The 10,313-nt window shown below is 40.8% G+C and overlaps 1 protein-coding gene across 1 annotated transcript in view; it reads left to right on the top strand.

Annotated features, from left to right (window-relative positions):
* The window catches only part of ARHGEF18 (Rho/Rac guanine nucleotide exchange factor (GEF) 18), a 45,699-nt gene extending 36,825 nt beyond the window's left edge, over positions 1–8,874 (top strand). Inside the window, exons 21-31 of the mRNA XM_009895160.1 lie at positions 266–444; positions 757–848; positions 1,167–1,355; positions 1,993–2,130; positions 3,159–3,280; positions 3,730–3,786; positions 4,475–4,522; positions 5,118–5,585; positions 6,296–6,623; positions 8,328–8,450; positions 8,541–8,874. Coding sequence (XP_009893462.1) covers positions 266–444; positions 757–848; positions 1,167–1,355; positions 1,993–2,130; positions 3,159–3,280; positions 3,730–3,786; positions 4,475–4,522; positions 5,118–5,585; positions 6,296–6,623; positions 8,328–8,450; positions 8,541–8,701 — 1,905 coding nt within the window. The 3' untranslated portion in view covers positions 8,702–8,874. The remainder of the gene's footprint in view (positions 1–265; positions 445–756; positions 849–1,166; positions 1,356–1,992; positions 2,131–3,158; positions 3,281–3,729; positions 3,787–4,474; positions 4,523–5,117; positions 5,586–6,295; positions 6,624–8,327; positions 8,451–8,540) is intronic.
* The last annotated feature ends 1,439 nt before the right edge of the window (positions 8,875–10,313 follow it).

Genomic DNA, 10,313 nt, shown 5'->3' with positions numbered 1-10,313 from the left:
TTGAATTGATACATGCTTTAATATTCAATCGGATACCAAAACCTCTTGGTTTTGAAATCTATATTCTTCATTCTCTGTTTTGATCTATGGTTGATGAGTAAAAAAAGACAATGTCAAAAGTGTCATTTGAAGAGGCCATAGCAATCAAATTATAGTGTTGCGATGTCATGGTGACCCTGTATCAGTAGGAAGACGGGAGCTAGGAAGCACAAACCCTAAAGAACATATATAATGTAGTGCAATAAATTATATTTTTGTTTTCCAGGACTCTAAACCACCAGTTATCTCATTGCAAAAGTTGATTGTAAGAGAGGTAGCTAATGAGGAAAAGGCAATGTTCTTAATTAGCGCTTCCTTACAAGGACCAGAAATGTATGAAATCCACACCAGCTCGAAAGAAGAGAGGAATTCCTGGATGGCACACATCCGTAGAGCTGTAGAAAGGTAAATTATGAGTGAAAGCAGGAGAGCTTGATTTCTTGCTCGTCTGTCTTTTCTTTGCAGGACTCGTAAATTTATTGTAAAAATGCATTTGACTATCCCTAAACGTTCTTTGTACGACTGAAGCGTGCAATTCTGTATGTGTTCATCGGGAAGAAGCCACTCACATAAAGATGCAATAAAAAGCAGCCAAAGACTTTATTCTTTTTTTTTTTTTAAAAAAAAAAAAGGGCAAAAGGTTCAGGTTGAATCCTGAGATGGTTTTAAGTTATCTGATGTGCAAAGCAAATGTGTATTTGTCTCCCCTTTGTACAGCTGTCCTGATGAAGAAGGAGGAACATTTAATGAACCTGAAGCAGAGAGGAGGCTGGCTGAAGCAAGAGCTGCAAAGTTAAAAGATTTTCAAGGTAATGACTTAGTTATATATTCCACGAACTTCTTCTCAGTATCACTTGTGATTTATGACTGTCTTATTCTTTTATCACATGATGTGATCAAGTTTCTCCTTCATACGTCTTTCAAGACCCTGTAAGATTATATAGAAATAGTTAAGTTAAATAAGTCTAATAATCTTTGTATGGTCCATGAGTTTCCCACTTAACTGTTAATTACATCTCTGCCTTTGATGCTCTGACCATAAAATGAATAATAATCTTCCAAACTGAACATTATACTCACTCTGACAGTGCTTAGGAAGGCAGAACTGAGTTTGTTTCTTCCTTTAGAGCGTTTGAACATGAAAGATGACCTGATTCTGCAAAGTCTAACTGAGAAGCAACAGATTTATCTAGAAATGTCTGAAATGAATGGGTTTGAAGACCATTCCCAAGGATCCCGATCTAGGCTACTTCTTCGGGGGGATATCTCAGAAAATCTGCAAGGAGAGGCAATTTTGAAGTCCGCAGTGACAGAAGGTAAATGCAGTGTGGGAATGTGTATGTGTTCACTCAGATGCAGGCGTGGGGATAAGCACATAGGATCTAACTACAGATCCTGAAAATCATCCTGTAATAACATAATACTTTTACGTAACACTGTTCAGACTTCCTTATTCTCAGAACCGATCTGTTAGACAGGTACAGTACACCTGTGGTTTTAGGTAGACGACCTTCTCACAGCTTGGATTTTATTTTTAAGGATCAACCGGTGGAGTCGTAGGATGACTCTATTCAGATGAGTAACTGAGTGCTCTAATAATACACCAATCCTGAAATATAATATTATATGATGGTTATATATTAAGGTAGTATATTTAAAAAGCAAATAAGCACAAACATAAGCTTTATTTTGGGAAAAAAAAAAACCAAAACTCAAGGCTTGATAATCTAACTTGCAAGCATGGAAGAGGTCATCTTCATATGCACGATACGAAGAGCTTGTCATAAAGAGCTAGTCACGAAGGAAGATTCGTCTGTGCTGCAGGAAATCTCTCAAACTGCCCAATCTTTTAATATATTTGACAGTTGAAACTTTTTTTAACTTGGTAGCACGATGCACTTGTCTCACTGCATAGACACGGCTATTTACATGACGTGTTTTCCTCTTTCCTAGCTGAAAATCTCCAGAACCTTATCTTCACTCACTTAGGCTATGGATCCTGTCAGCCTGAAGATGGCTCTGGTTCAGGACTCCCCAGGAGAGCAGAGACCTTTGGAGGATATGACAGTAGTCCCTCGATTTCAAGTAAAAGTAAGAAAGGGACCATTCAGCATTCTTCTGAGCTTCTTAGCTCTTTGCTGTGTTTCTCTGTGCAGAGAATGTGATAAGAACAAAGAGCTAAGTGAGGCTCTGATACAAGGAACCTTCACCAGGCTTTAAGAGGAAGATAAGAGCAAATTTGTTGTATTACCACGTTTTTTCTTTTGCTTCTTATACCAACACTAGAGAGCAGAGTAGAGCTCTCAGTTGGTGTTACACCAAGAGCATTACCTTAACCCATACTTTCCAATTACCACAGTTCCATGCAGAATTTTAATTTTCTTGAAAAAAAAAAATAAGCTTGACCTGAAAACCTAGGAAATTTGAATTCGGCTGCCTGCTCTTATTATTGAATCATGAAAATTTTTTTCCACTTCGTCTTGTCTCTGCACAGTTGCTAAAGGGTTGCTGAGTCCTTAGATAATATTAATTGTCCTTTGGCACAGGTGCTTTATCAGTTAATTAATGAAATAAATGGAAATACTAGATACTATTTATCTCCATTTTTGCCTCATGCATTTATTGAAAAACAAAATGGTGTTTATTTCACTGTTTGTGAATTTCTAGAATTGTTTCTGTTGTCTCTGAAAGGCTATAGGTACTTCATACAGTATGGTTTCCATCTCTCCCTACCTCCTTCCACGCTTACAGTGGTGCTGCTTTGACTAGAATTTTTCTACTAACGAGCATTCCATGTTACGAGCTTGCAATTCTGGTAGCCACAGACAGTCACTTTCATGCATACGTTGTGGTTGCTTCACTTAAAATAGTACAATGTAATTTGAACTTACTCTCCCTGTTTATCTTAACCCACTCTCCTCAAGTTTTTATGGTTTTTTGAGCAGTGCGACTCATCCCTGTTGTCTGCTCTTCCGCTTTGAATCCGCACAGATAAACCATGCAGTTGCATATTGGTTCTAACTTCAAAGTCGCAATATTTTTCTGCCTGCCCTGTTATGCAGTGAGTTTTCACAGGCCCTGTGCTGGTGGGAGCTACTCACACTCCACTCTTCTTTCAGGTGGTAGTTTTAGGAAGAACAGTGGTGTTGACCAGAGGCAGTGGGAGTGGAGAGGCCCTTCAGTAAGTTCAGATGTGCAAGTCCATGACCTCCCTTGTGATGCAGAAGAAGGATCTCAAACCGTATGTTTGGCTTATCTGTCATTTAAATGCATTTCCTCATGCTCCTCTTCGTAATAGTGGTGCAGAACAAACCTCACACAGTTAAAAGTTGTAATAGTTGGTAGGGCTAGACTGTAACAGAGTTCTGCCTGTCAAATTACTAAACTCTATTTAGGATGTTTTCTGGGGCGAGTCGATAGCTTAGTACTTGCGATGCATGATAATTTGGTTTTATATTTGTTCATTTGATGCTGTACCGTTAAGGCTGGCTTTAATCACCATGCGTCTGTTTCAGCCTGGCCTCTGATTTAAGTATTTTTGGTATGTGTCCTTCAGTGTATGGGAGCAATCTCTGCTCCAGCAGTAAACACTGTTCTCTAACGAGATGAACCCTTCCAACTTGTTCTGGCAGCGCTACCAATGCCCAATAAGTGTCTCTAGTGGAGATGTTGGTTTTGTCTTTTTTACAGAGTGATGTAACGAGGCTGGATGACAGCAGTGGTTTTGAGTCCACCGTAGAGTCTCAGGTATGTTACTTCTGCTGTTAGGAAATCTAATGGCAAATAGCCATATTATAATAATAGCATGTAAAAACAAAACAAGCAAACAAAAAAACCCACCAAAAACCTCAGTATTTTCAATGTCTGTTGAACCACAAGCACATTAACAGCCTATACTTTGACTCTAACGCATTATGAATGCAGAGAGACAGTCCTGTTAGAAAACAAAGATGGGTTCTGGGTATGTAGACACGCGTTTCGAAGAGCTGGCTAACTACTTTTCCTGCATCTTTGGAGGGATTGCGTGTTCTCAGCTCACTGACAAAACTTGCCTCTGAATCTCCTGTGAGTGCTATACCTGTGTAGTGCTTCAGTGCTGGAGCGTGGGGGAATGTGATCGTTAAATAGCTCGTGAAGAAAACTGATGATGAATATTGCTCACTGGAATCCCAGTGAGATTTGCTGGGCACTAGTTGACATCTGTGCAAGGGCTAATACACTGAAATTCATTGTGCCTGCATATTGCTCTACTGGCTGTTACTGTGTTAGAGTACTCTTGTAGCCATGCTTCCACTGTGTGTTTTTTTGTACAGATACAGTTGAATGTGTTCACTCTTTAAGAAAAAAAAAAAAAAAAAAAAGTAACGAATCAAAACAGAGGTCTGTTCAAGTGTCTGATGTCTTTTTTCTTCCCTCTGCCTCCCCTCCTCTCCAGCTTGTCCAAAGGATCCAAACGCTGTTACAGTTGCTCTTCAGTCTTCAGGTAAACCACTGTTCACTATCCAAGAGGTTTATTAGGCATTAAATGTAATAAAATTTATGCAGGTGTGGAGAGGAGCTACCTTGAAAATCTCCCCTAAAGCTAGAGTGAAGTGCAGAATTTGAGACCAGAGACTCAAGGAAACAAACACTGTCTGGTGTTTTGAAGGAAGTGTTAGATCTGTTGTCTTAAGTAATTGTTTCCTTTTTCCTGCTCACTTAAATGCAATTATTTGCTACTTTGAGCTCCATCTGCTCTCCATGCTCATTTCCTCTTAAAATTATTGTTGATACCCAGGTGTGTGTATGCACTAGTTGTTTTTATTGTAACCTTGTAATCAGCAATATTTTGACTGGATTCAGAGCAATAATTCTAGGTGCAAGAAATGTTAATGTTGACATACGTAAGCATAACTTTTTTGCTTAGCCATCCTTAGTATTGTGTCAGTCACAATGGGCTGTACAAGCTGGAAGTTAGATCTGTTCTTGAAGACAAAAGTCTCAGTGATCTAATCTGGTAGATGCTGTTGTCTTTTCTTTAGCTGGGCGTGTTTTTTGAACCCATGTGCCTTATGCTGAACTTCTTATTTTCCCTCCAGGCAGTGATATCTCAGCAGGACAGCTACATTGAGATGCAACGAGCCACCATGGTAGACCGGGAGAAGCAATATCGGCTGCAGTCTACACGAGGCAATCTGCTGCTAGAGCAGGAGAAACAGCGGAACTTTGAAAAACAGAGAGAAGAACTGATGAATGTACAGAAACTTCAGAGCCAGCTGAAGCAGGAGCAGCAACGCCTGGAACGGGAAAGGAGTCGGCAGCAGAGGGAATTTGAAAGCACAGAAGCTCGGCTGCAGGAGCGTGTAGAGGAGACTCGGCAACTGAGAGAGAAGTTGAATCAGGAGCGGGAAGAACTCGAGAGGCAGCGAGAGGCCTATCAGCATGACCTCGAGAGACTGCGGGAGGCTCAGAGAGCAGTCGAGAAAGAGAAAGAGCGTCTAGATCAGCTAAGGAAGCTGAAGAAACAGAACACAGTGTCAGGCACGTTCTCCCCAGAAATGGGACAGGTGAGGAATTGGTTTTCTTGGAGTTTTATTTCTGTTAACCTGCTTGCCTCTGAATGAAGGTCGCCCTTTTTGTAGCACTAACCCATGATCACTTTTTACTGGGCTCCTTAAACCGTCATCTGAAATAGCTAGGGATGGCTACTGTCGGAGAGATCAGAGCTTGGCAGTTCCCCAGTGTCTGTGATATTCCACCCAGACATTTGGTAATGAGAATATTTTTTAAAAAAGATAGAAACAGAGAACAAGTTATTTTTGAACATGGATGGCTGAGGATTTTTTAAATACAGGCAATGCCCTATTGCAGGCAGGTGGTTGCAGAAGGTGTGCTACACTGGTAGCATTTTGTGTAGCTGATTTCTAAAAACATTTCTTGTGTTTCAAAATGTGAAGTTTGGGGTCTGATTAAATTTTTACTGTCTTAAAGTCTTGCTTTCTGTCCATCCTATCATCACCTAATGCAGTATGCTTTTGCATTCCTTTGCTAGGTGCAATATTAAGCAGTCTGGAGCTGCTGAGGTTCTTTTTGGTGTTCAAGGGCTTATATTCTTATGCTTCCTTTTGTTTGTCAGCGTGCTTTGGGCTTCATCTAACCTCTTGCATTTTTCACTAGAAAGTGCCTAATGTTCTCAGGGTTGAGGATGGTCTCCCCTTGTTGTATCCGAGGGGGCAAAAATACCCATTTGACTTAGAATGCCTTTTTCCTCACGTAGAACCAGATGCTAAGTCATTCTGTTAGCTTCAATGGAGAAGGCGTGGAACCAACTCTACCCGTCTCAAAAACCTCGGTGAGAGTGAGCGTCTCCGGGATGGATTACCTGGAACGGCCAGACTTGGTTCGTAGGGACAGTACCACCCTGGAGAATCGTCCAGTTCTTGCATTGAAGAATGAAGTGCCAATACATCTCCTGAGTGCAACTAATCAGATACAGAAACCAGCTGCAGTCCAGCAGCAGATTCCTACTAAGCTGGCCACTTTTACAAAAGGAAGCAAAGAGAAAGGTGGGAAGAACAAAGCATCTCACAGGACAGACAGTTCAGGTAAGTGTATTTAAATGCATTTCTGATCTCTGCCAGCATCACAGGGAGACAGAACACTGGCTGCCTGTGTGGAACTCAGAAATTAATACGCTACAAATTGTTAGTGTGCTTACTGCAGTCCGTAGGCTCGTAAAATCCTCAAGTCAGGAGTTACATGTGTGTACTATTTAAAATGGAAATATAGCCCAAAGGGATAATGTCTAAAGTGGAGTTCTGTAATCCAACAGGACAGAATGATGGTGAGAGTTTCTAAACCTGGATGTAAAATTTTCTTGCCTAACTGTAGTGTTAAAGGAAAATAGCAAATGTTTTGCTTGTTCTGCACGAGTGAAATGTTTTGAGGCCGGCTTAACCTTTTCTCACTGTCTATCCAGAGTTGTAATGACATTGAATACAATGCCTTTCTTAGCACCAGTCAGTCATTAAATACAGATTTCCAAGCCAGAATTGAGATGCTCTGTGTGTTGTAGAGTTGAAAGGGGCTAATTTTGTCAGAAATAGAAGCAAGTAAAAATACAGTCACCCTGTCACAGTGTAATTTCTGCTGCTAACTGCTAGGTACTAAAGTAGTGATCTTTGCCAATGACAGACACAGCAAAAACCACTTTTTCTCTACTGCTTAAAATGGCCTTACTGCCAGCTTAGGAGAATGGCTATAATTTTAAGTTACAAAATTATCTTTTTAGCTTTGTATAGGATTCAGCCTTGGCAAGTTTACCCATCACTTGGGCCTACGCTACTATAGCGGACTCGGGGCCAAACCTGGCTGGGGAGGGGAGGGGAGGGGGAAAGTCTTTTGCACATTGTAGAAACATCTAACTCTGTCGTGCCTAAAGTTTAGTACAATTGCAAACTTGCTTATGTTTTTGCACATAAATGAAGCCTAATATCCTCTTACCCTGAATACCAAATGCTGGTAAATGGGAAAATAAAACTCTAGTACCACATCTCCCCGAGTTTATTTTTAATAGCTCTTACATAATGATCTCTGCAGTGGAAATGTACTTAATGGTGTTTTTCTGGAATTTATATGAAAGGCATGAAACACAAATATATTGGTCTCGGTTGTCTCATGAGCATTAGTGGGATGCATGCTTGTTATGCCCATGTGTAGATCTTAGAATAAAATGGAAAAAGACTTACTGTACCAGAGGCAAAATACTGTGTATTGAATTTGGGTTTTGTGATGTGTAAGAAATGTGCACAGAGAAGCATTCTTTGGATCCAGAGTAACCATTTCATGAATTGCTTTTATTGTTGAAATTAAGAAGCTGACAGGCCATAACACCAGAGTCAATGTACTCTGCCGCTGAGCAGCTGGGAGACAGATGGAGAGCAGAGACAGAAGTTCATCACAGTTTTGCACGTTAAACGTAGCACAAATAGCCATCGTTCTCTGAACGCTAAGGACAAAGATTTTTTTTCTCTACTGTTCTTTATAATACTAGGTTTTAAATCTGTGGTTGTCAGGGGCTGCTAGTAACTGAATTAGAAGTCCTCAAGGAAGAGGAGAGAGAAAGTATTCAGACTAAACAGCTGAAGAGAAAATTTAAGTAACTTGCAACAGAAGCACTAGCTCTTTGTGGTATATAGAAGTTTCCTCGGATATGCAGAGGTGTCAGTACAGTGGGCCCCAGCATGAAATAGTGAAATTTGTGAAGGACTGCTAGCCTCAAATATTAATTTGTAAAATATTTTCTATAGCATCTGTTGATCAGAAGCAGCTGCTTCCCCCCAGGCTTGTCGGACGAGAGGAGGGTGTCCTGAGAGGCAGACGATCAGCAAGTCCAGTCCTCCCAAGCGGCCAGACCGCTGCATTCCAGCCAGGTATGTCTTGACCAACTTGCACGTCGATGGAAACGCATCACGCTCTGTCTGCAGTGTCATGAATCTGTCATCTTCCATTTTTTTCTATAGAATTGTACGGCCCTACAGATACTCAGCCGGAAGCACTTTCATCTGCCTCAGCGAACCTATTCAAGCCCAATAATGTTCACGTTCAGACCCTGGTGACCTCTCAGCCGAGTCTGTTAAATGTGCAAGATGATACCAGCAAAGAAGATGTGATTTTCTTCTAATTGTTTCCTTGTAAAGATTAATCATCTGACATACTGTTTCAAGAACTCAGGCCCCCGTGTTCAACATGACAGAGACCTGACGTGGATGTCTTTTCATCCCTGCCCTGTTGCTACTAGCAAGGACCAGACCAGGATTACTGTTCTACTTTGTTGGCTTCTCTGCCAGCAGCTCAGAATGAGGGCACAGTAGTAACAATTTGCTTTTAAATTCTCCGAACGTGGAAATGTATTGACACATGGTATGGGTATATAAATTCAGAGCATACCAAAATGCTGCCATTTATTGTAATTTGCTCTTTTGGGAGAATGTACACTCTTTGTGGGCACCATCTTGGAAATTGTTATAGTTGATGTTGAACCGCGCAGATTTTTATGTAAAGTGTTTTAGTAGGCCCCAAAATTGCTGTGAATTTTTAAATCTGTTTTCACAGGTACATGGTCGGTAATGGATTATGCTCACAGTGTGTTGGTAACTAGTGACTAGCAAGCCAGTCTGCTTACAGCCAGGCGTGACAGACGTTGCGATACCCGCTCAGAGGGGCCAGACTGGTGTCTCTGTTCCTTTAGTGAATTCAGTGGAGCACGTGCTCAGTGGCCAGGTACAGTGGAAGAAAGAAGGTAAGCTTCTTAACAGAGTCTTCAGGGGTCAGGAGCTCCACCTGTGTATGTGGGTGAGAAGGGTTGGACATGTGAAAATATACAACGGTAATGAAGAGTTGGACTAAATGCACATTTCATTGGCCATCAGCTTGTGCTGGGATACCTGTCTCCTCGGAGGCCTTGGGCAGCTCGCCACGTTAGTGAGAGCGGTACAGGTTCCCAAGCAACACTTATGAGTTGGTTCAGAATGAACTTAGACTTGGATTTTGTTCTTTGCTGAAGACGTGTATAAGAAGCCTTTGAATGCAGTAATTTATTGTCTTGTTTAATCCTAAGTTTTCTGCATCTTTTGTTTGTCTGTTAACTTGTTGGGACTTTACTCCAAGCACCAGAAGATATCAAAGCTGCTGTTACTGCAGAGACTTCTCTGCAGCATTGTATTGGGAATGAAGGGAATAAGAACTGTTTGGTTTTTAAATTAAAAAAAAAAATACTCTTAGCTAAACCTGTGTTGGTTTAGCTTCTTACAGCTAAACCAGCTTTGATACCTCTTGTTAAATGGGTCAGTTCTTAATCATGGAATGGTGATGACATTGAGTGTTCTGCTCAAAAGGCATTATTTCCCTTTGTAGTAATTTGCACAGTCATTTTGTTGTATTCCGTTACTTTACTCTATCTCCATTCTTTATTACCACATCACCCAAGGATGTGTATTCCAGTATACGTTTAATGTGACCAGTCAGATATATTGTACACAGAAGAGATTGTTTGGATGGTATTATTACAGAATTAAAGAAATCAGTATCTTGGAGCTTTTAAAAACTTGGGTTAATACCTTTTAGAACATGATAATGGGGTTTTTCCTATTTTTAACCATGGGTTAAAGTGATTTTCAGCACTGGTGGATGGAATGCCTGGCCAGGTCTCCATCCAGTCACATAGTGTTGGCATTGAATGGCAGTTTGTTGATCTCTTCGTTGTTGATGCCGTCTCAGTGATTAGGCCCTATGTG

This window comes from Charadrius vociferus, unplaced genomic scaffold (genome assembly GCF_000708025.1).
Source record: "Charadrius vociferus isolate BGI_N301 unplaced genomic scaffold, ASM70802v2 scaffold291, whole genome shotgun sequence".
Lineage (NCBI taxonomy): Eukaryota > Metazoa > Chordata > Aves > Charadriiformes > Charadriidae > Charadrius > Charadrius vociferus.
The sequence above is the reverse complement of the archived record's forward strand: the minus strand, read 5'-3'. Positions and strand labels throughout refer to the sequence as shown.